The sequence below is a fragment of the Peromyscus maniculatus genome, chromosome 10, assembly GCF_049852395.1.
Source record: "Peromyscus maniculatus bairdii isolate BWxNUB_F1_BW_parent chromosome 10, HU_Pman_BW_mat_3.1, whole genome shotgun sequence".
Lineage (NCBI taxonomy): Eukaryota > Metazoa > Chordata > Mammalia > Rodentia > Cricetidae > Peromyscus > Peromyscus maniculatus.
Window position 1 is genome coordinate 84,761,893 of NC_134861.1, and position 26,737 is coordinate 84,788,629.

At 38.0% G+C, this 26,737-nt stretch overlaps 1 protein-coding gene across 1 annotated transcript in view; it reads right to left on the reverse strand.

Moving 5' to 3' along the window:
* The window catches only part of Ankrd17 (ankyrin repeat domain 17), a 140,714-nt gene that overhangs the window by 21,819 nt on the left and 92,158 nt on the right, over positions 1-26,737 (reverse strand). Inside the window, 11 exon segments of the mRNA XM_006991673.3 lie at positions 281-436; positions 1,050-1,497; positions 2,620-2,791; positions 5,176-5,292; positions 6,393-6,488; positions 11,045-11,207; positions 12,042-12,217; positions 12,718-12,931; positions 13,528-13,670; positions 17,292-17,437; positions 17,600-17,711. Of these exon segments, the coding sequence (XP_006991735.3) occupies positions 281-436; positions 1,050-1,497; positions 2,620-2,791; positions 5,176-5,292; positions 6,393-6,488; positions 11,045-11,207; positions 12,042-12,217; positions 12,718-12,931; positions 13,528-13,670; positions 17,292-17,437; positions 17,600-17,711 (1,943 nt within the window).

A 26,737-nucleotide genomic window follows, 5' to 3' on the forward strand; every position in this document is an offset into this window, starting at 1 on the left:
TTTAATTTTAAATCTTCACATTGATGAAGGGTTCCCAGCACTTGGGAGGCACTCTTTGAGTTGGAGGCCAGTCTGGTCTACAATGAGTTCTAGGCCAGGCAGAGCTACACAGAGAATTACACTGGGATTAGAGTCATCTACCACTACCTCACTTCTCCTTTTAAAACACTGACTTTGGGGCCATGTGTGTCTCTTGACCAGATTTCGTTTTAGCACCTGAGTTTGTCTGCACCCTTGAGAATGGTGGGAGGACTTTAACTGTAACCCAAGAATCACTCACCTCCTTACAACTTCCTTCCATCCTTCTTCCCTCTTTTGCCCACGCTTAGGACTTGCTACTGTTAACTTCCCATTTGGAGAAGAAAGAGGAGATGGACCAGATTTTGTACAAGTTGACAGAGAATTACTGGTCCCTTCATTGACAGTCTCTGACAATCTTTAACAAAGGAGGGAAAGCACATTAATAATGAACAGATGCAGAAAATTAATGATAAAGGTTATAAGTGACATAGCTTATTGTGTAAGACCAATTAAAGAGAACACACGAGGAATTTGTTCCTACTACTTTCTCTACTAGTCCACACAGAATAACAAAGAGCCAGTTTTAAGAACAAACAACACATGGGTAAATTTAGTGGAGTAGAATCCTAATGCTGTGAAACTACACATCAATACTTTTTTCTTTTTGTGAGACAGGGTTTTGCAACATAGTTCAGCCTACACTCAAGTCAACATGTAGCATAACCTGGATTTCAACCTGTGATTCTCTTGCTTCAGCCTCCCAAATGCTGAAATTACAGGCATGTGCCACCGTGCCCTGATTCATATATCAATACTTTCCATAGGCTAATTTTAACAATCACAAAAAATTACATAGTAAAAGTAATTTATTTTCTCAGCAGAAGATCTAAACAACAGCTTAGTCTTTTTAGCATACAAAAAAATTTAATAGTTAATTTACTTGTTTCAAAAAAAAAAATAAAGAAAGATAGAAAATTAGCAACAAGGTGTTTCACATGACACCAGCAAAAGTAGAACTTGGAACTAACTTTATAGAAGCCTTGCCAGAAACGGATTTTCTCTCCTCCTTTGGAAACGTAACAAGAACAGAAGGCTGCTTCTTGCTGGTCACAGCGGTGGTGACCACAGCTGGCGAGTGACTGTCCCTCTGCCTGCTGCTGTTGCTGTTGCTGCTTTCGTCGCTGCAGCTGGAAATCCTCAGGTTGTCACTGTCCCCACTCTCGCTGGTGCTGCTGCTCTTGGACTCCCCGTTCCCCTTCTCCGGCTGACTGTATGAAATCGGTAGTGGATCATCAAATATAATCTGGACATTTTCGGGAGTAATTTTATTTTTCCTGTTTTTCCTCTTTGAACTGGTTGTAGTTATGGTATTATTTCTTTTACCATGGGAACCTGCCAGAGTAGTCCAGGTAGCAGAGATTCCTATGGTAGTGGTGGTAGTGGCACTTGGAGGCTCTGTCAAGACTTCAGGTTCTTCTGTGAAGGTAGCAATAGTGAGTTAGTCATTCACGGATGAGACTGATACAACCGACAACTGTAAGGAGGATTTGGGAACAGCTTGGGAAATATGCACATGAATCATGTATTCAGTTTTATAAAATCACTAATTTAAGTACAATAATGTTACTATGGATATATAAAATAATGTAACTGAGAAAATACTCAATTATGTCATTATACATAATATATACATTTACATGTAAAGTTTAAAAAAAAAAAGGAGAGAGACAAAGCAAATGTACTCAAAAGTTTTAAAAATCAAGAATGGAAGAAAATGTCCATAATCTAGACCACCTGAAAGGGGCGGGGGTAGGAGGATGTAGAGTGTAAGGCTAGCATGAGCTAAATACAGCAAAAGTATCTCAAAATCAAAGAAAAAACTACAAAACAATACAAAACCCAAACCCAAAATGAAAATCTAAACAGTGAGGTGGGAAATTAATAAATCAAATAACCACTTATCACCTTTGGTCCTCAAATAGTTAAAACCATTTCTAAATTGACTGCCTGGTATTTAAATAAAAACAAGACATGAGACAGCGTTTTACTACACAGTCAAGGCTAGCCTTGACTTTTCAGTAATCGACCTACCTCAGTCTCTGAATGCTAGGATTATAAATATGTGCCACGACATCCAACTTAAAAGTAAATCTAGTCACATTTACAATTAGCAGAAGTAGTTGTATTTTGCTTTCTGAAACAGGGTTTCATGCAGCCCAGTTAGCCTTTGACTGACTGGATGACCCTGAAGTGTTTGCTGACCCTCTTGCTCTACACTTCCCAAATACTGGGATTACCATGGTACACCACACCGTGTCTATCCTAAGCTAATTTTTTGTTGTTGTTTAGTACAAAGGACTCAGCACATGGTAGGCACATGTTTGCAGAGCTACCTGCCTGGCACTCTTTTAAAGTCTTGAGACAATCTAACCAAGTCCTATATTCTGGCCTTGAACTCCACTGTATAATCCACATGTCTTAATCTTGCAATCTTTTTACCTCAGCCTACTAAGCAACTGGAATTACAGCTACTAGGTGCAGCTAAGTATATGATTTTGACTGCAGTCTCGAACTGGATGCTTGTCTGGAAAAAAATACCTTCCACTTTAAGTTTTTCTTTTTCTTGGGCGGCTTGGAGTTCAAAGTTCTCCTTATTTTTGGCTTCAATTTCTTCTAATTTTCTTCTTTGTTCTTCCTTTTTCTTCCTTCTCTTCTCTTTTCGCTTTTCTCTTTTTGCAGCCAAAGCCAGCCTTCGACTTTCTTCCCTTAACTGTTTAAAAACAAAACAAAACAAAACCACAACACTAGAGCTTACTTCAAATAAAAGTGGGCATTATAATGCCACTTATTACAAGGCAATTAAGAAATCTTAAAATTCAAAGTCATTGGATCCAACTTATTGCTAGTGCTAGATGATACTGCAACCACACTTAAGACACTAATAGGACAGTATCTGTTAGCTCTAGGACATTTTTAAAATATCAAGCTGCAATCAAGTTTTTTTCTTTGAAAGGTTTATTTATTATGTATATAGTGTATGTATGCCTGCATGCCAGAAGAGGGCACCAGATCTCTCTATAGACGGTTGTGAACCACCATGTGGTTGCTGGGAATTGAACTCAGGACTCAGGAAGAGCAAGCAGCCAGTGCTCTTAACCTCTGAGCCATCTCTCCAGCCCAAGTTTTTTTCTTAAATGCAAAAATAGAAGGATTTGGAGAAAGGAATTAGAAGAGGGTAATGAATAGGGATTAGGGGACCATAATTCAAGTACATTATTATTTACATGCATAAAACTGCATGACTTAAGAAAAAAAGACAAAGTAACAAAAAAGAGGGGTTGAGGATGTAGCTCAGTGGTAGAGCGCTGGAGGCCCTGTGTTTGGGTCTCAATTATGACAAAAAAAAATCTGCCTGACTATTTTGTAAATAAAACTTTTTTTTTTTTTTTCTTTGAAACAGCATCTCACTAAGTAGCCTTGGCTTGGCTAGAACTCATTATGTAGAATAAAAAGGCCTTAAATTCAGAAAGATCCACCTGTTTCTCGCTTCTTGAGTGTCGGAATTGAAGATATGCGCCACCACACCTGACTTATTTTTAAGCTAGATATGACTGATTATGTATACTCTAATGTCAACATTCAGCAGGCTGAGGTAGTAAGATCTTGAATTCAAGGATTGCTAAGGTTACATAGTGAGTCTGATGCTGGTATAGGCTACACCACAAGTCCTGTCTCAAAAGAAAAGCCTAGGACATAGCTCAGTGATGGAATACTCACCTACCATGCACAAGGCCCCAAATTCAATCCCTATTATAAAAAACTAAAGAAAAGCTTATCTTATTTTAATGAGTAAATGAAAAAGACACATGATTTCTATAATCACTTATAATTTTTAAATTAGGTTTGGAGAAAGTTCAGTGGGTGACAGCTTTTACTGCTCTGGCAAAAGACCTGAAATTCGTTCCAAGGACCCTTGTTTGGTGGTTCAATCACCTCTAACTTGAGCTCCAGGGGGATCCAACACATTCAGCCTCCTCAGATACTAACAGAGCCCCCACCCTCACCCCGTGCACAGATAGTCTTGTTTCCTGCCCATAAGCATTCTCATTTTTGAAAACAATGGCACTTAGTATACATATATATATATAAAAAAAAAAGTCACAGTATCCTACTAGTGAGACTGAGGCAAAACAGAAAGATAAGGGAGATTTTTTGTTTTTGTTTTTTTTTCGAGACAAGGTTTCTCTGTGTAGCTTTGTGCCTTTCCTGGATCTCGCTCTGTAGACCAGGCTGGCCTTGAACTCACAGAGATCCGCCTGCCTCTGTCTTCCAAGTGCTGGGATTAAAGGCATGCGCCACCACTGCCTGGCCAGAAAAGTAAATCTTAAAAACTAAAAAGGTGAATAGCAGAATTTAGACCTCAAACTAATTTTCCTGCTACAATAACTATCTCTGAGACAGCCTGGTCATAAGGTAGTGAGGATGAGCTGTCGAAAGAGAGAGCACAGAAAGAGCCAGAGACTGCCCAAGTAGTTTACTGTTTAAAAAAGAAACATGTAAGGTAAGTTTGTCACTTGAAACAAACAACTTGATGAACAAGTTAGCACGTCTGTAATTCTGAGACAGTGGAGGCTGAATCAGGATAATCTCTAGTTTGAAATCAGCCTAGGATACATATATACCAAGTTCAAGGGTGGCCTGGGATCCACACCTTTCTTAGAAACAAAAACAAAATCATCAACCACCTAATTACTCCAAATCCAACACACACATTAAATGCTCTGAGTGACTGTGTTTCACTGGTCAATTGTGCCTTGCAGTAGATGTGGTATCTCTGATAAATTTATTGGTAATAAACTCTAGGGCTGTGGTTGAGGATTAAGAGAACTTTAACTGAAATAACACTAACTTCTAGATAGAATGTATGCTTCCTTTCAGATCCACATGATCCCTGTAATAAAATTTTACTAAGATTACAAAAAACAATGTCTACTGCCCCTGTGGTACTCAAAATCAAACTTGGTGAGTGCTTGATCACTATGATAAACAATGCATACTGATAGAGAAGAACAAAGTTAAACAGCATGGACAGACTTAAGTTTAGAGGACAGTGAATGATAAAGGATGGTCTCCATGTACCACCGCTTCCATTACCTTTTCCAGGTCCAGTTCCTCCAGCAGTATGCTGGCATTCTTATTTGCTTCAGCAGCCTGTCTGTCTTTGGCTTGTACTATTGACTCCATGCAAAGATGACACTTCTTCAGCATCTCCTGCAATGAAAAATTTGAGACATTTCCAGCCTTAAAGGACAATTCAAATTTAGTCAGATTCCTAAAAACATGACCTTCATTACAGTACTTAAAAATGAACATTAGGCCAGGATGGGGGGAAGGGTTGTTGGGGAGGGAGTGATGTGTAGATATCAAACTATACATTTCCTAAACAACCACAAGAAAGAGCTTTCCATTTTCAAAATACACACCCAGAAACTAACTTAGGCCTATATTTTGAGTAAAAAAATTAAACGTATTACATATGCACATAGTATACAGTGTACATAAATACATGTAAGCAAGCCACCCATGAGTAACATAAAATCTAAAAATAAAAAACCCATATATACCATAACAATGATAATTTTTCCTATAAATGGGGTCAATATAAACAACAAACAGATGTAAAGCATGTTCAGGAGCATTAATTTAGTGATTTCATTCTCGAAACAAACTTAAGAACAACAAAGGAATATATATTCCTTATATTACTATTAGTAAAAACATTAGCTGGGCATGGTGCCGCACACCTTAATTCCAGCAGTCAGGAGGCAGAGGCAGGCAGATCTCTAAGTTTGAGGACAGCCAGGAATATACAGAGAAACTCTGTATTGAAAAACAAAAAAACAAATGAAATTTTCAAAATATCTATTTACTCCAGATGTGGTAGTGCAATGCCTTTAATCCCAGAACTCAGGAGGCAGAGGCAGGCAGATTTCTGATTTCAAGACCAGGCCAGTATACAGAGTGAGTTACAGAACATCAAGTCCTATACAGAGAAACCCTGTCTTGAAAATCCAAAATAAAACAAAATAAATTTTAGTTTAACTCAACTCCCAACAAAAAAAAACCCTAATATTCAATAATATGAACTGCCATACCCCAACTTCTTGGTATTGAAGGCTTCAAGGTATTCTTGTTCTCAGAATACATTACAAATCTAGGTAAATCCTTTAAAAGTTCATAAATATTACAGAAAGGAAATTGCTATATAGTATATTTTATTGCTCACAATGAGTTTACTGGCACGAAAGCTGTATTAACCAAAAGTAATTCCGGCTCATACATAAGGTGAATTTAAATAATACGTACGTTACCTTATCAGTGATGGTTGCTATATACCGCATGCATTCAGAATCTGATGGAAATTGATTGACTTCTTTGACCAAGTAGCGTACTACCTTCACATGACCCTAAAAACAGATATCACTGTCAGATCAAAAACGTGCCAACGGAGTTCAATAAATCTATACACTGTCTGAAAGAACATTAACACTAGTAAATATTAAGGGCACAAATTAAAGACCTAACTGTGTATATATACTAAAAGGAAAAGCAGAGCTTTTTCTTCTAACGAGTTTCAACTACATCGTTCATTTCACCTCACAAAATACAGAACAATGTGGCCTAAAATTCTAAATAAATGAATAAATATCAGCATGAAGAAAAGTGAGCGAGACATCCAATGAGAAAAGAGTCTACAAACGTCAACCTTTCCCCTGCTCTCATTTGTTTTTTAATTCTAAGTAGTAAAAGTAAAAATAATTGCCAGGCTTGGTGTCACATGCCTTTAATCCCCAGCAGAGAGGCAGGGGAACTACTGTGAGTTCAAGGCCAGTCTGGCTGGCATATCAAGTCTAGGACAGCCAGAACTACAGAGTATGCCACTGCCTCAAAAAGAAAAAGAAAAAGGTAAAAACTATTTCCAAACAGGTGTGATGGCCCATACCTATAATCCCAGTACAAAAGGTCCAAGATAGCCTAGACTACACAGAAAGAAACCACATACACACACTCAAACACACACAAAACTGTTGTTTATACTTATGATTACGAGCTGCTATCCTTTTACATAAGAAGGATAGACAGTATTAAGTTTTTGTATATATGTGCATACTTCTACACACGTGCATGTATTTCTGTCATGCGTGGATTCAGTTATCTTCTTCCACCTCTATGTGGATTTGGGGAACCAAACTCAAGTTGCCGGTCTTGCATGGCAAGTACCTTTACCTGCTAAGCCTTTTGCCCCTCTTTTTTGAGACAGCATCTCATTTTGTAGTCCTAACTGTTTTGGAAGTCACTACAGATAGACCAGTCTGTCTTTTAGCACATCTCTGTAAGCCTCTTTCTCCCCAGTGCTGAAATTATGGTACTCACTATGTCGAGGCGAGTATTGAACCTGTTCTGTGAGGCACTACCCCAGCCTCCAAAAGACTGGAATTACAGGTGTGAGAAAATTGGGCTCTTTACCTTTAATCTGTATTATCTGTTTTATCTTTTAAAGGCTTTAAATGAATACTTACAGTCCGTAAAATACTTCTATGCCACAATTCATATAACACCCTCCCCATTAGCATTCATTTAAAAGAAAGAGGGAGAGAAGGAATATAGGTAGCCAAGCTGTATACTTGGTAATCTATTCCTGTAACTCTGGTACTTGTAAAAAACAAACAAACAAACAAAAAATGACAAAAATAAGAAAGGACTGCAGTAGGATTATAGAACTTCTAAAACCTCTACATGAAATCTAACAAAATGGGAACAGTTTGTGACGGCGAGATTTTAAACTACCCAAAAAACCGAATAACTAGAAAAAGAGGAGGGACATGAGCATTCTAGTTGATGACAGAGGTCAGCAGATAGAAGGTAACACAAAGATCAAGGAACAACATGACTCTTCCATTAGGGATTCACAATGGAAGGTGAGATCTACAAGACAGTACATTGTGGTGGCTTTGAAGAGCAAACCAGTCAAGAGAATACTAACACAGTGGAGTGTGGTGATATATTGTGTACCCTAATAAATTTATGTGGGGATCAGAGGACAGAGCCAGCCACTAGATTAGACACAGAGGCCAGACAGTGGTGGCACACATCCTTAATCCTATCACTTGGAAGGGAGATCCAGTCTGGATCTTTGTGAGTTCAAGGTCACACTGGGAACAAAGTCAGGCAGTGGTGGCACATGCCTTTAATCCCAGCACTTGAGATTGCATGCCTTTGCTTGAAAAGCACACACGCCTTTAATCCCAGGAAGGACATGGCTGGATGGAGACAGGAATTAAGCAGCAGTTCAACTGAGACCCCTCAGGGGTGAGGACTGAGAGGCTTTCAGTCTGAGGATTCGTGGAAACAGGATCGGCTGAGGAGTTAGTGAGGTAAGTTTGGCTGTGCCTTGTTCTGCTTCTCTGACCTTTCAGCTTTCACCCCGATATCTGGCTCCGGATTTTTTCTATTAATAAGACCGTTTAGCAATGCATGTTACAGTGGAGAGGGAAGGAAGGTTAACTTGGTGATTCAGCCAATATACTTAGAGAAGAAGACACTTAGAGAAGAAGACACTAGGAAAGAGTAGATTTGAATGTGAAAGGGAAAAGTAAGTGGCTGTGTAGTCCATAAGAATCAGCAAAGTGACTGGGCTGCGGTGGGGCACGCCCTTAATTCCAGCACTCGGGAGGCAGAGGCAGGTGGATCTCTGTGAGTTTGAGGTCAGCCTCGGGTACGGAGTAAGATCCAGGACAGGCACCAAAACTACACAGAGCAGAGAAACCCTGTCTCCCCAAAAACCAGAAAAAAAAAAAATCAGCAATGTGAAGTAAAGAACAAGAGTCAGTAATTGGGAGTGCTGGGTGTGGTGGTATATACCTTTAGTTCCAGCACAGGAAGACCCTGTCTGGGGGAGGGGGAGCAGAGGAGAAAGCAAAGGAAAAAAAAAAAAAAACAAAAGAAAAAGCTAAACCCCAACCATCATCAACAACAAAATAAGATCAAGAGTCAGAAAGAATGAGAGAAAGATGATGTCTTGTAACTTATGTACTAAAAATAGTCCATGCTTTAGTATCTACAAAGTACTTTTATGAATGCTAGGTTTTTGTGGTGTTAAAATTAAGTCCACTGCATCCTGCACACCAGACAAGTACTCTCTCGTTAAGCTATATCCCGAATATGGGATTTTTTTAAAGTAATACAATCTAAAATGCTTCAAATCAATTTTTAAAAATATAATTTATATAAATGTGTCTCTACCAGAAAGGCTGAAGCAGAGTGTCTGAAGTTCAAGCCCTATCTTAAACTCTATTATCTTTAAATAATTTATTTTGTTTGCATGCATGTCTATGTGAGGGTATCAGATCTTGGAGTTACAGACAGTTGTTAGCTGCCATGTGGGTGCTGGGAATTGAACTTGGGTCCTCCTGAAGAGCAGTCAGTGCTCTTAACCACTGAGCCATCTCTCCAGCCCCCCAAGCTCTATCTTATATAGTAAGATTCAAGCCAGCTTATGCCAAAAAAATACTCTCTTTTTTTTTGAGCTGAGGATTGAACCCAGGGCCTTGAAGTGCTCTACCACTGAGCTAAATCCCCAACCCAAAACTGTATCTCAAAGTAAACAAATGTAGTTCCTGAAATAATGATCTTGTTTTTCTAAGAAACAAATTGGGCTAAAACCACATTAAGTTATCAGTGGTATATTTTAAAGCAAATGATTTCATCAAACCACACACAGCTCTGTGCAATAGCACTACATAGAGAAAAGGCTACTTTTGCTTCATTAAAATTCTTATATAGTACACTAACTTTTCAGCAAACTATTGATAGTGAGGTTTTCATTGATTTTTCCCCCTAATATTTAAAACCAACAATTAAGGCCATGCTCATTGTGTGCACCTTTAGTCCTAGTACTCCAGAGGCAGAGGCAAGCCTACGAGTTCAAGGCCAACCTGGTATAAGAGCATGTTCCAAGCCAGTCAAAGCTACACAGTGAGATCCTGTCTTAAATCCAAACTAAAACACAAGACAAAACACCGAAACCAAGCAACAACCAAACAACCCCAATAAACAAATAAATAAAATCAATGATAAAATAAAACTTAGTTTATTTTACAATGGTAATGTAAAAAAGCATCTAAATATTAATATTATAACTAGATTTTGAATGTGCAACTTAGAATATCTATGGCAGTTTGAATGTAATTGGTCCCCATAAACCCATAGGGAGTGACACTATTAGGAGGTGTGGTCTTGTTAGAGGAAGTGTGTCACCTTGGAGGTGGGCTTTGAAGTTTCATATATGCTCAAGCCATACCCAGTGTCACAGTTCACTTCCTGTTGCCTGCAGATAAAGATGCAGAATTCTCAGCTCCTTCTCCTAGCACCAACCATGTCTACCTGCATGCCATCATGTTCCACCACGATGACTATGGACTGAACCTCTGAACTGTAAGCAAGCCAATTAAATGTTTTCCTTTATAGAGTTGCCATGGTCATGGTGTCTCTTCACAGCAATAGAAACCCCAAGAAACTCTCTGTTTTACTTATTACTAAGTATGCATATATACCCATGACTTATGAATGTGGGTGCCTATGTCAGGGCATGCATGTAGAGGTTAGAGGACAACTTTGTGGAGTTGGTTTTCTTTTTACCATTATGTAAGTTCCAGGATTCACTCGCAAGTTGCCAGGCTTGCATGTCAGGCACCTTTACCCACTGGATCATCTGGCTGGCCAGTCTAGATTATCTTCTTACAAGTATCCTTAGTTTTGATGTCTAGTATAAATCACATTCACAGCATTTCTGAAATACTATATCTATTTGGTTTGCCAGTAGAGCATTTCATTTGCACATAGTATTATTGCTTTCATCAAAGCTATTACGTCATAAAAATAAGTCTAGAACAATCACTGTCCAAGCTCTCCCTAGCACAGACCACCATGTGCAATGCAAGTGAATGAGGATGAGATGTGCTACCTTTCTAAATGCAGCCATGAGAGGTGTTATCTTGCGGTTATCTGCTGCATCTACATCTGCACCTGCTTGCACCAATAGCTGAACCACATCTAGGTGTCCACCATTTGCTGCTAGCCACAGCGGAGTGTTCCCCTTCTTGTTACGCACATCGATATGAGCTCCCCTGGAAATGAATGACAGACAGCACTTTCTTACATGAGATGGAATGATAGGGATAGCAGTAAAAAAAAAAAAAAAAAAAAAAAAAAAAACTGTGAAAATTTAAAGAGGAAAATAAATACTCAAGGATGAATGGATTTTTTAAGAATTATATCACAGAGAATTTCTAACTATCAAATTAAATATCCATGTGTTCAATATATGCTTCCCTTATTTTAAAAATGACTATATTATAACTCTAAATTCTGCAAATAAATAGATATTATTTTGGAGACAAACAGTATCCTATGAGGCAATACCCATCTCAGATTATTTGTATCCATGTATTTACAGTACATAGAGAAAAAAACAAAACAAAACAACTTTAGGGTCCTGCTAACATCAAGGTAGGTAAGACTCATGGTACTGTTAATAACAGTTAAGAATACTCAGAACCAAATATGTAGGATGCCACACAAAGGTCTTTAAGATTTTATTTTGTTTTATTTATTAAGATAGGGTCTCTTACATAAATAACCCTGGCTGTCCTGGAATTCACTATGTAGACCAGGCCAGTCTCTAAATCACAGAGATCCATCTGCCCCTGTCTCCCAAGAGCTGGAATTAAAGGTGTGTGCCACTATAGCTAGCTGGTCTTTGACAAGCCTTTTTCTTGAAACCTGGCAGGAAGCTTCTAGCAACTCCCCTTCACCTTGTCTGATACTGAATAGCTACTGTCAACTAAAACAGTGTAAGAGTGAGGAAAATGTAAGTTGCAGAAGTAATTACATTTGATTGTTTACACAGTGACACTGCCCAGAGAATTCTAACATTTACATAGGATACGTTCATAACATACCTGCCAATGAGAAGTTCACAAAATTTATAATGCCCTTTATCTGCGGCTATGGTTAAAGCTGTATCTCTTGAGGAGGGCACTGGAGGGGCATTAACATCAGCACCTTTATCCAAAAGAACTCGGCCCACCTCTGCATACCCACCAGAGGCCGCTTCCATTAGTGGTGTGAGGCCAGTCTAGGTTTAATGGAAAATAAATAAATGAAAAAAAAAAAAACAATAAAAAAAAAAAAAAACTATGGAAGAGACCAGAAATAGCCAAAATGTTAACAATCTGAGGGAGCAATATGATATAGTTTCTACAGATTCATAAATTTATACTGACAGTTGTTTGAGGTATATTTAATTAAAAATTAATTTTACCTAAAATCAGTATGGGAAAAAGGATTTGAATGAGATCCAAGTCCAATGATATGAATGACACTACATGTTTCCTGTCCTTTCAAAATTGCATTGTTTTCAGCTATTTAACCTATCAATAATGCCTATAAAAATGTATGCGCAAGTATTTTCCTAAGTGAATTTTAACTATATATAGTAGACTAATGTAATAAAGTAATAAAACCATAACTTCTACAATAAACCTGTTTTTCCATTTCTAAAATGATTTCTCAGGTATTTTGTCATTATAACAAAGATCTGACAAAGATCTGACAAAGTTCCAGCATTTTCCTTACCTTTGCTCTATGTTCAACGTTTGCTTTTCTATCAAGCAGAAGACTAACCACTTCCGTTCTTCCTTGGAAGCAGGCTAAGGTAAGGGCAGTGTTCCGATTGGTTTCTATCTGGGCGTTTATGTCAGAGCCCATGTCTAAGAGGAGCTTAACTGCAGCTGTGTGCCCGTTCATAGCTGCTAACATCAGTGGAGAAATGCCCAGTTTGCTACCAGTTCTGAGGGGAACAATATGGGGAAACAAAAGCAAACTTTTATCACAGCAGAGATACAGCAATGACTAAAAGAAACTTTGAATATAAAATTCTCTCTGTTTTTTGAGAAAAGAGTATCCTGTAGTCCAGGCTTGCTTCTAACTGGCCATGGTGGCTAAGAATGATCCTGAATTCATGATCAACCTCCCAAGCACTTCAATTATAGCAGTGGACCACCTACCAAGTCTGGCTGAAACTCTTGGTTTCTGTAGGATTATTTAAAATTTTAACTACATTTCTCAGACCTTGAATCTTCTGAGATACTACTAAAACTTTCTCAGAGACCTACAAGCTAGGGTGTGAATTCTCCATCCTATGATGAAGCAAATATATGACTATTTAATAACCACTAAGAAAGATATTGCCATTAGTTCCCTAAGAAACAGTAGTTTGCATTTTTCAGTTACATAAAACACTTTAAATTCTCAATTTAAAGTTTTTAAAATTAATAAGTTTTTATAACACTAAAATAACATTTCCAAATATCTACAGCACAATATTCTTAATAACATGTCTACTTGTCTACATGTCTACATGTCTTAATAACATGTCTAACTTGCCTCGAATTGATCTCGGCTCCTGCATTTAGCAGTATTTTGATGATGTTCACATAGCCACCAGAAGCAGCCAGGCTTAGAGGTGTGTAATCAGAAACATTCCTGTGTTCTTTATTTGCACCCCGAGCTAACAACAACTCCACCACCTGGTAGGAAAAAAAAAAGGTAAGAAATACGCTTTCTAAAGCCAAGACAATTTCAAAGGTATATTTCTCATTTTTCTCTGGTATGTAACAAAATGAGGTTCTTTCATCTTTACTGCCTTAGACAATACGGTTTTTTTTTTTTTAAGTCAACAGAGAGCTCTCAAGCTGAAAAAAAAAAAAAAAGCTTAGAAATCTAATGAATGTTCACAGAAGATTCAGACCTCAGATGTTGTGGCAGGCTATTTAGAAATGAATATTTTTTTTTATCACTTTTACCATATAGTTACAAGGAAAGCATTAGATAAGATTTATTTTATATGTACATATGAATGCATTAAAATTTCATTTTTTTATTTTCATTAAAAATTTTCCACCCATTTTACATACCAATCCAAGATCTCCCTCTTCCCTCCTCCCATCCTACCTCCCATTCCTCCCCACAAGAAGGCAAGGCCTCCTATGGGGAGGCACATCCAGTAGAGGCAAGTCCAAGCCCCTCTCCCTGCCTCAAGGCTGCTGGAGGTGTCCCATCATAGGCAGTGGGCTCAAAAAAGCCTGCTCATGCACCAGGGAGAGATTCTGATTCTACTGCCAGGGGCCCCCCAAGCAGATCAGGCTACACAACTGTCTCATCATGAATGCATTAAAATTTTAAAACCTTCAATCACCCCCCCCCCGCCCAGACAGGGTCTCAAATATGTAAATAAGGCTGGTAGCAAACTCCAAGATCTGACTACCTCCCCTCCCAAGGCACTGGGATTAATGGTGTGTGCCAAAACATCTGGCAATCAGTATTTTTTTGCTATTAAACTAACAAAAGAGTTGAAATTTTTTTCCATGTTTTAACTACCTTAACAACCTTAATAATATTTTGTGCCTGTGGGCACAGCATTAAATCTTACCTGGTAATAGAATCTTGGATGCATAACTTTTTAAGACACTATCAGACTGATCCACAGAACAGCTGTACTAATTAAACCTCACCAACAGTGCAGGAGTTCTGGCTGATTCTACTTCTGGGTCTCAAGACCATTTCTCTGAGAGCTAAATTACTGCGCATTAAGTGCTTTTTGGCCACTCAGAGATAAACCAGTTAAAACTCCTTACTTGTTTAGATAAAGCTATAGATTACTTTCATTAAAGCTAGCCAGACTAAGTGGCTTTACTTTTTAATTTATTGTAAATCTGTATGCATGCAGGCCCATATGGAAAGTGGTGGGAAGGTAGAGGACAACATTCACAAGTTAGCTATCACCATCCACCTCACCAAGGTAGGGTCTCTTGTGTACTTTGACACAAGGAGCCACCTACCTTACTTGTTTTTTTCCTCTTACATTTATCAATTAGCATGTGTACAGAAAATCAAAGTCAGACTGTCAGGCTAGGTGGCACAATTATCTCTACATGCTGGGCCATCTGTTGGCCTACTTTGTATTGTTTTGTTGAATGGCAGTGTCTTACTATACGGTCATGACTGACCTTGACAGAGGCCAAGCTTGCAACAATCCTTCTGCCTTTGACTCCCAAGGACAGGGGGCATTGGCACAAGCCAGTAACAGCCATGAGCTAGCATATCTATTTTAAATGGCTTGAGTGCTTTTATAGCATCTGTCACATAATAAAGTAAAAATAAATGCTTACAAATTTCATTTTTTTCTAAATTTTATTATGTAATTTTATGTTGAATTGATTTTCCCAATCATACCAATTATTTCTCAATACCTGTTTTAATGACACCAAATGAAAGCAATGTGTTTATAGGTAAAGTTTTGTAGCAGAAAGGAAAATCTTAAGTTGTCACGGCTTGGTTAGTTTCTTGTGGTGTTAAGGATGATGAAACCCTTAAAATATGCTAGACAATCATATTTACTAATGATTATTATCTCCAGCCCACCTATTTTATTTTAGTTGTGAATAACTCACAAAAGTGGGGCTTAGTGTTTTTAAATAAGGATGTTACTGTATTTCTTTGATTTAAAACTAAAATACTTGATATGAACTCAGGACCTCTGGAAGAGCAGCCAGTGCTCTTTCTTGAGCCATCTCTCCAGCCCCGTGACTAGGAATTTAAAATTGTATTTAGCCTCAAAAATTTCTGTCATCAAGTTTTGATCTGGAATCAGTAGGAATCTAATGTGGTGATTTTAATAGAATGGTTCCCAATAGGCTCATATATTTGAATGCTTGGCCATGATGGAGTGGTATTGTTTGAGAGGGATTAGGAGGTGTGGCCTTGTTGGAGAAAGTGTGTCGCTGGGGGTGGGCTTTGAGGTTTCAGAAGCCCAGAATCTCTCTTTCTTCTTGCTGCCTCTCCAGCACTAGGTCTGCCTGAATGCCATTATGCTCCTGCTGTGACCATAATGAACTAAATTTCTGAAACTGTAAGCAAGCCTACAATTAAATGCTTTTTTTAAAAAAATAAGAGCTGCTGTGGTCATGATGTCTCTTCACAGCAATAGAACAGTGAATAAGAAAGAAGGTTTTTGTTTTTGTTTTTTTTTTTTTGTTGAGAGCACTGTCTACCTGGCTGGACTGGAGCTCTCTATGAAGAGCAAGCTGGTCTCCAACTAAGAGAGAGATCTGTCTGCCTCCGCCTACAGAATGCAGAGATTAAAAGCATGGGCTAACACACCCTGCTAATTTTTTAAGACCCTCTCCACCTCCACTGTGCATTACAAACGAAACCCAGAAGGAAGAAGCAATACACCAGAACAGGGGCTGTGACATCATCACAAGCATGAACCTTTGTATATACTCTATTGGCAAGGGGAAAAAGCCATAGAAGTAGCCTAAATAAAAAGCTACCAAAAAAACATTCCATGTGTGTATCATGTTTGATTTTTAATCTATAATACAAAAGAGTATACTACCTTTTATGTATTTGTGCCATTTTTTACTACATTTCTCACTCTTGGATAGGAATTCTAAACATTTCTTTTACTAGTTTGCTTTGAAAAACCTAGCGAGCTTATCTGATTAGTTAGAAGGAAGGGATAGGGAAAAAGACGAATTTTTAAGACTGTTTTGATTTTTATTGTGTGTTGTATGGGACCAAATATGGGAGCATGTACCACAGTGAACATGTGGGGATCAAAGGACTACTTTATAAAGTCCTTTCCCTCATTCCATGTGGAGCTCCTGAGTTGTTAGGCTTATTCAACAAGCCCTTTCCAAGCTGAACAGGAAACTAACATAGATGACAGAGTGACTTCTAAAACTAGTCTAACTAGCTAACCATTAAATGCTATTAGACACAAAACTGATTGCACGGCTCGATTTTCTTGTGCCTATATGATCAACTCCTATCCTCTGGTCTGTTTGAAGAAGAGGAAGGATGAGTAGGCATAAGCACTGCACATCTCATCTGGAATGGCTTCATCTTTCTCTTAACACAAATGCAATACACAGGATTCTTACGGCAGAAACTATTTTCAGATGAACAGGACTGTATACATTATATGACTTTCGTTGGAATATTATACTAACCCTATTCTTGCTAATATGTAGTAATGTGAGTTACTCTGATAAGTTTAACGGGCAAAATGTTCATATATGGAAAACAAATACATGAGTACATATTTGCTAAACAGAAAGAGAAATTACACTAAGAGGAAATGTTACCTCCTGTCTGCCCCCCGAACATGCCAAGGACAGTGGTGTATCCTTGGTTCTTTCTGACTGGGCTTCAATGTCTGCACCATTATCCAGCAATATTTCTACAACCCCAACATGACCAGCTGTAGCAGCCAAGATGAGTGGAGTAAAACCTAGGGGGAAAAAAATCTGCTTACAACATGCTAAGCAAAGAAACAGTAACAATTGCTTTCTAATATACCAAACACCAATATGTGGCTATAAACTAATTATTTCTAGAGTCATACTTCCCCACAAAACTTGCATGAAGTAAAACCAACAAAAATAAGGGCTACCTTTCTTGTCTCGGTGTTCAATACTAGCTCCTCTTTCCAGTAGTGTTTGTACCAGTTCCTCATGGCCACCAGCACAGGCAAGCGTTAGTGCAGTATCATGATTACTCTCGGTCTGTGAAGAGAAGGAAAGAGAAGCCATTAGTTTAATTAGTTTATTTAAAGAACTTTCCAGTGTTAATGTCAAAAACACAGATACATATGTGCTCCTCTATTACATCAAGACACCAAGTTATGTGGCCCAAGCTTAGCTAGAATGCACCATCTTCCTGCCTCAGGCCTCCTTCCTGAGTGCATGCCACCAGGCTTATAGGAAGCATTTGTATGGTATATGGTTTACTGCCGACCCTTACACCAATAAGAAGCCAATTCCTAGTTTGTTTTTTCCTTTGTCTTTTTTTGGTGGTGGTGGTTCTAAAACTTCCTAGCTTATGACTGCCTTAGCTGAGGATGACCTTGAACTGTTTGTTCCTCATTGCCACACCACTGGAGTACTGAAATCACAAGCCTGTTCCATATGCCTAGCTTCAATGACCTTTCTAGGCTAGGGTTACAAATAACACTCAAACTTTATAAGCAATTATTAATGGCACCAAAGGATAAAAGAATGGGTTTCTATCATATGCTAATTTCAAGCATAAAATTGATAAAAGATAGTGTGAATTCAATTGTGCTGCCATATATTAACAGAGTAACAGATTAGATGTTTCTATTTCAAATAACTTTTTGTTTACATTTTTGAGATAGAATCTCACTGTACCTCAGGCTGGCCTTGAACTTGTATTGTTCAGTCAGCCTCTACCTCTATTGCTTTTTTTTTTTTTTTTTTTTTGAGAGACAAGATCTTTTGCTCCCTCTTGCTGTTAAAGATTTATTTATTATTATGTATATAGTGTTCTGCCTGAATACACTCCAGAAGAGGGCACCAGATCTCATTGCAGATGGTTGTGAGCCACCATGTGGTTGCTGGGAATTGAACTCAGGACCTCTGGAAGAACAAGCAGTGCTCTTAACCTCTGAGCCATCTCTCCAGCCCCCTCTATTGCTATTATAAGCATGTGTCACCATGCCTGACCTAATACATTCACGCTCTCATGCTCTCATGTTCTCTCTCTCTCTCTCTGAAAATGTGTCGACAGGCAGTACAGAACAGTGATTCCTAAGGACAAAAACATAGGAATGTAGGAATGCAAATGTAGGAATAGCAGGTGCCCAGTTAGCTGAGGAGAGAGTTTAAAGAGGAAGGACTACAGAGTGTTCTGGAGATGAGCAGAGAATCCCTCTGGTGTCTTCAGCTGATGTTCACCAGCCCATGTACATGAGGAAATTATCAGAGGGCAGGAAACAGACCAGGTACAACACCAAGAGCAGGAACACAGGGCCAGGGATACAAGTCCTACCAGCTAGAGCAGAAAGCATTTACAACATGCAGAAAATCAATAGAATCTTCTGTATACAGACCAAATTAGTTGTGTTGGACCCATAAAAATCATGATGAAATTTTTTTATTTAGCCTTAAAATTTAAAAAGTGTGCTGAGTATAGTTTTGAAAACCCTTAATAACAGCACTCAGGAGGCAGAGGCAGGAGGATCTCTGAGTTTTTGGCCAGCCTGGTCTACAAAGCAGCCAGGGCTACTACACAGAGAAACCCGGCCTCAAACAAAAAAACAACCTGAAAACAAATAATAAACCATTGTTTTCAGTAACTTGGCTGTGTTTAAAAATAAAGGCCCCAAATTCTTTAAGGACTAAAACACATCGGATACACTGTTTTAAAAACTACTCAAGATTGTAATTGTGATTACAATCACTGCAGAGCTGAACTTCTCGAGTAATATGTGACTAGCATGGCTAGTGGGGTGCTTCTTTTGGAGAGGGGGTCCCACTATAAAGCTCAGGAGGGTGGGTCTCTCACTCCTTCAGATAGTTACGGGTACTGGGAATGCATGAGAACGTGGCCCTGCCTGGCTTTTGAGACAGACTCTCACTACACAGCTCTGGCTGACCTGAAGCACTTTATGTAGTCCAGGTTGGCTTCAAACTCAGAAATCTGCCCGCTTCCATTTTAAAATTATTTTTAAGTTAATAAATAGGTAGTCTGAGAAAATGAACATGTGAATGTGCTTTTCAACTATGTAGCTAAATTTAAATATAAATAAAAGTATTTCCAATATAAATTCATATTAAAATTGAAAAGTACTGTACCAAACAAGTTGACAGAACTCTGGGGGAAAAGCCACTGTAAAGAGGGACTTTGAATACTAAAACCATTCTCAGTTAAAGCAAAATAATGGGATCACTATTAACTACAAACTCAACATACACACCAATTTTCAAGACTTAACCTATGACATAAAATTTCAGGGAAAAAAAAACCAGCTTTATGACTCATTCCTTTTTATAGTGGGGTTCCTTGCTTTCTTTTTTCTTTGATTTTGAGCCTGGGTCTCTGCAATCCTGTCTTGGAGCTCTCTATGTACACCAAGCTGGCCTTGAATTAATAGAGATCCACCTGCCTCTGCCCCTGCCTCTGCAGGCATTAGGGTGAGTTTCCTTCTTTGGGGTAGGGAGAGGTCTCACTCTGAAGCCTTGACTACCCTAGAACTTCCTATGTAGACCATAGAAGGTCCACCTGCCTCCTGAGTACTGAGATTAAAGGAGTGTGACATAATACTCTGCTCTTTTTACTTTTTAATGTGGTAACTAAAACTGTTCTAAAACATGCCTCTATTTTTCCTTTGTGGTTTGTTTTGAAATTTGTCTCACTATGTAGCTGTGGCTGGCCTGGAAACTCAATCCCACCTGAACTTACTGAGAGTACAAGTATCGGGCAAACTCTATTGTTCTCTTTGATAATATGTTTATATCTCTATTACCACACCATTTTCTTTGTCTTCAGAAGACTTAAAAAATTTTTTTTGAGATAGGCTCATACTATATAGACCAGGTGGGCCTTGAACTCAGAGGTCCACCTGCCTCTGCCTCTCAAGTACTGAGATGAAATATTTGGTGCACCATGGCCAGCCCACTAAACTTTTGAAAACCTAATGAACATGTACTGTATTTTCATTCTCAACCTACCATGTAATATTTTGTCCAGAATACATTAACTGAATGTTGAATGAATGACAACAGCTGTAAACCTTCACATATTCAAAGACTATTAACAGGCTTAAATATTTATAGTGTTCTTATACAGTAATATTTATATAATACAAGTCATACCCTCCCAATAACTGTAAAAGCCAAACTCCATTACAAAAAACTAAAATCAAGACAAAAAGTGAAACTGATCAAGAGTCAAGAAATGAGAAAAAGCCTACTAGTCAGTGATGGAGAGGGAGCCGCACTAGCTGCTCTGCAGAAGAGCCACTGACTGCAGAGATCAGGGATGGCCACAAGGGAGAGATGCACCAACTACAACAATGGAGAAGGACATGAAACTTCAATGAGTGACAGTTCTGTGCTTCAACATATGATCTTCATTTCAAGTTTTATATTTTGAAAAAGGAAAGAAAAGAAACCTTGTCTGATTTTAGAAAAAGGCAACCAATGCTCAGAGAAACAATTTTCTGATGGGCACACTGAACTGGTAACTACTAAAGATGGGCTTTCAAAGACCAAGAAGGACATTTCAGACAGCAAACTCCTCCAACTGCATCCCAAAGCCTACTAACATAGTCTGCGGAAGACTGTTAAACACCCACGTCCTGTGTCCTCTCTGTTAATTGTATATAGTCCACCAATAGATTTAGGTTTAAAAGTTTTAAAAATTCTTTGAGACTAAAGGGTAAATTATAATATTCATGTCTAACTGAAAGACACAAAAATATACAAAATTTGAAAAAGACAACAATGAAAAAATTTCAAGTGATCAATAATATATAGTTTCCCTCATTTCAAAGCATAAATTAAGCTAATATTAATTCTAAGCATCATTTTTCCCAAGTGCTCTATTCCAGAATCTCAGGTTTACAAAGTAAATATGGATCTTTCTACAGGATCTAGTTAAATACTGTACAGAGTCGATTTGAAATTAAGTTCAAACTATTTTTAAAAAGCTTATTAAACTATACATTTTTACAAGTGAAAAAAAATTTAAAGCTGAGCAAAGAGAGCTGTTAAATTCTTTAAGGAACTAAAGTTAGTTACAAAAATGAGAAGGTCCACTCCATTTTCATATGATGAAGAACGGAAAGCAACAATTTATTTTTGTTATTTATTTTTATTTTTTGGTTTTCCGAGACAGGTTTTCTCTGTGTAGCTTTGCGCCTGTCCTGGAACTCACAGGTAAGCTTTGCCTTCCGAGTGCTGGGATTAAGTCGTGTGCCACCACCGCCCGGCTTGCAACAAATATTTTTAAGATAACATGAGAACTTTAAGTTCAAAAAGATTGCTTCTAGTCCCCAAACACTAACATAATTCCAAATTGATAGTACCCTGCTTTACAACCCATAAGTAAAAATAACTGAAATAGTTTGATATTAACAATGACTGACAGTGAACAGAAATAAATAAGTGTCAGAGAGGGAAAAGTACAGGAAGGATCCTTAAAGGACTTAACATCACACACTGTTACTTTCTTCCTTATCAAGTACCCAAACCAAAGTCTCAAACATGGAAAGAAAAGGGGGTTGGGAGGAACGGGTGTGTGTAAAAAAAAAAAAAAAAGCATGTATGTATGTATGATTTATAAAACAGGGCAGGGTGGCGACACTCAGATTGAGGGTGAGTATGGAGTGAATCTCTGAGTTTGAGGCCAGCCTGTCTACACAGTGAGTCCCAGGACAGCCAAGGTTACAATCAATCAAACAAATACCTTATGAATTATTTACACGACTTAAGTGAGAGAAGAAATGTGCAGGTAACATTATGGCCATACATGTGACTTAATGCAAAGGATCAAGAATATGTGAGAGTGCTGTATAAAATGAAACCTTTAATGAGCTAATTATTGCACAGGTTGAAAAACTCTTATAGGAAGTACATTTGTTATTATTAAATTAATTATGTTTAAAACCAGGAAAGACTGAAATAGCTCAACATTTTTATATACCTACAAAAAAATCTTTACAATTTCAAATATTTCATCTTTTTATACTGCCAGATTATGTGTAAGTTTAAGGAATAAACTAACATTTCAGGATATCAAATAAATGAAAATAATCAGAAAAACTAAACTTAGTAAGTTTTCTAAAAGTAGTTCATATGAAGCAGCAGTTGAATGCATATCACTTTTCTATGAGACAGTGTCATTATGAATGTAGGCTGCCCTCAGGACCTCCCTGTCTTGAGTGCTGAAGAGGCCACAAAAAGGTATGAATTCTCCTGGAACCTGAGTTAGAGGCAGTTTGTGAGGGCCATGTGGGTGCTGGAAACCATCTTAAACTCTGAACCATCTCTCCAACTGCTCTAAGCTACAATTTGAAAGGAAACTGCTTTTTATTTTGAGGCAGGGTCTTGTTATACATGCCAGGCTAGTTAGCTTCCAGCTCCCTGTCCTCCAGCCTCAGACTTCCAAATGCTGGGATTACAGGCACGTGAACATACCCAGAACGTAGAAGGCCTTAATGTATATTACACATAATTCTTCACTTCCTCAATTACTTGTTGTATCATTACAGTGAAACTTTTCTCTAGACTCTAAACCTGGTAAGAATATAGGAAAAACCATCTAACTAACATTTAGATGATGGAAGGTCAGACACGGTCTCACATACTTCCCAATCTTGTTTGACTTTTTTAGGAGGTGGGGAGGCAGTATTCAGGCAGTCTCACTCTAGTCCACTTAAGATAATTCTCCTCCTATTTCAACCTTCTAAGTTTTAGGCTCACAGGAATGAACTGCTATGCCTAAATATAATTTACATTTAGCTATAATTTAAGTCTTGATGCATGAGAAGTTAAACTTAATAGCTCACGTAACCCAGGCTAATCTCAAATATGCTATGTACCAATGGATGACACTGAACTTTTAATTTTCCTCACTCAACCTGTATGCTGGCATTAGAGGTACCAACAAACATATCAGGTTTTATATGGTGCTGGGGAATCATACCCAGGATTCTGTGTATGCGACATGCAAGCACTCTACCAATTGAGCCACATTCCCAGCCCACACCAACAACTTTGAATAGATAAAAAGGGATGGAAATAATGTATACTAACTTTTTATTCGTTTTTCTCACATTACTACTTCTAATTTGAGAAAAGCTCATAACAGTTTGAGAATAACAAAGCTAGAAAGCTTAAACAAGTGTTAAAACACCATAAATAAAACTAGTCCTTTCCTATAGTTACTTAGTGCTTATGAGAGTCAATCAAATTTCATAAAATCAAAAAAAAATTAATTCAGGGGTACCCAAGTTTAATCTCCATCTTATTTACTGCTTCATGGAACCTTTTGCTCAGTTTATGCTAGGGATCAAATATACCCACTTCACCTCTGAATAGCATCAACAGAATCAGACTCTACCCCATTAGAAAGTGTTTAATCTCTCACAGGAGCTCGGCACTCTATCTTACAGTATTTTTTTTTTTTTTTTGGATTTTTGAGACTTTTCAGTATTTCATTTGTGTGTTCCAGCAAAGTCTGGTCATACAAACAAAAATATTCACGACATCAGAGTCCATGGGATTTTTATTTTAGTATCAAATATTTTTAGAAGGATGTGGCAAAAAAAGAGAAAAGGATTCTTAAAAAAATTTATTGAAGTATTTGCTTGACACAGAAGCAAATTCCTTAAATTAACTTCAATAATTAAGTCAGGAAGAAGTGTCATAATTATAATTTTGGCTGTTTTTTCCCTCCAGATTCAAAAACTTTTCTGTATTTAGATAACCACTCAAACTTAACTCATGTTAGACAAAAATGCAACACAAGTTTTAAAAAGCCTCAAAATAGGAACCAGATAATAAAATTTTTTATATTCATGTATTTTAGGCCTCCATGCTTTACTTTGCCTACATTTATGTGCACCACATGCATGCCTGGTGCCCTTAGAGGCCAGAGGAGAGCTGGATCACCTGGAACCAAAGTTAAGGATAGTTGTCAACGACCACGTGGGTGCTAAGAACTGAACCCTTGTAAGGGCAACAGGTGTTCTCAACTGCTGAGCCATATTTCTAGGGAGCCATAGTGAAATCTTTATATGTAAACAAAAGTTTATTTTAATTTATGTAAATTCTCAGTTAACTTATAGGATTGTTGGTTAAACAGTAACATGAGTGAAATTGCATCATCAGTAACTTAATTCAGTAAAATCACATTCACACTTGGACACATAGTTTTAGACCCATTTTATATGAAAATGTTTTGAAAACAAGAGTTAACTTTGTATAAGGACTCATTCTTGGTCCCCTAAAAATCAAAATATACTTCTTGTCAAATGCAATAGTCTCAAGATAAAATCTCAAAGGAAACAATGCACATCTAATGCCAAGTTTTACTGAATTCCACAATCTGATCAACAATAAATATAAATGAATGTGATTTTCATAGTTTTAAAAGAGGCTATGTAGCATGACTGGTATCTTATTGAATTCAATAGTGCTGCACACTTGTAATTCTACCTACCCAGAAGACATGATTCCAAGAAGCAAGCTAGGACAAGACTCATAGCCTTCCTCCTCCTTAGCCAAGCAATGTGACAAATAAACAAAATGATTAATCTCATTTCAGGACAGTAATGGCAGTGACTTGATCCGAGGATTAGGTAATTTCTTTAAAATATTCCCCAGCAACTTTTTTAGGGCTAGAAAGAGGGTTCAGTGATTAAGTGAACTTGCTGCTCTTGTAGAAAACCTTGGTTCAATTCCCAGCACCCAGATAGCAGCTCATAGCTGTCTGTTCCAAGGAATTCAAATGCCCTCTTATGGCCTCCACAGAGACCAGGCACATTTGTGGTACGTGTGTACACACACACACACACACACACACACACACACACACACACACACACACACACACACACACACACAACCATGCAGTTCAAACACTCACACATAAAATAAACACATAAACAAAATAAGCCTGAGCATGGTAGTACACACCTTTAATCTCAGCACTCAAGAGGCAGAGGCAGGGGATCTCTGTAGTTTCAGTGCAGCTTGGTCTACAGAGTGAGACCCTGTCTAACGATAAACAAACCCATTGGGGAATATTATTTTAAGGTGTGTTACTTTTGTTTATGTTTCATTTGTTTAACTCTGTGAAGCTGTGCCTGTCTAAAACACCCAATGGTCTAATAGTTGAACAGCCAATAGCAAGGCAGGAGAAAGGATACCTGGGGCTGTCAGGCAGAGAGAATAAAAGGAGAAATCTGGGAAGAGGAGATCTAGGAGGGAGAAAAGGAGGACATCAGGGGTCAGTCACCCAGCTACACAATCAGCATTGGAGTAAGGAAGTAAGGTTACAGAAGAAAGGGAAAAGCCCAGAGGCAAAAAACAGACACAATACTTTTAAGTTAAGGAAAGCTGGCAAAGAAGCCAAGATAAGGTTGGGCATTTTTAAAAGAATAAGCCTCTGTGTGTGAGATTTATTTGGGAGCTGGGTGGCAGGCCTCACAAAAGAGCAAAAACAAAAACAACAACACAAACCCACATATAAAACAATTATGAAACATTTTAGTAAAAAAGGAACTCTCATAGCTTGGAAGTACAAGGTTTTAATGGTATATACTGTTTCTTGAAATTAAAATTTATAAAAGTCTGGAAGTTTTAATAGAATATACTTCCCTTACCCCAGGCATTAATCAAAATACTACAAATATACCCTGCAAACATTTTCTTATTCTTACCTCTTACAATAGTCTCTCCTAACTTACACTTCTTAGCCTTTCCTTCTTTTCAATTTCACTTCATTCATTATTATGTAAAATAGAAGGAACCCCCTTGGTCCTCCTGCCTTTACTCTGCAAGGGCTGGGATTTTAGACTTTGTGACACCATGCCTGTCACCTTTTGGCCTTTTTCAAGATAATACAAGCTAAATTTGCCAATCCCATCTTGCCCTGGGAATTCGTGCTCATCTTAAAATGTATGTGTGTTGTGTGGGAACACATGATATAGCACACATATAGGTCAGGAGACAGCTGGTAGGAGGTGGTTTTCTTCTTCCAGTGTGTGAGTTACAGGAATCAA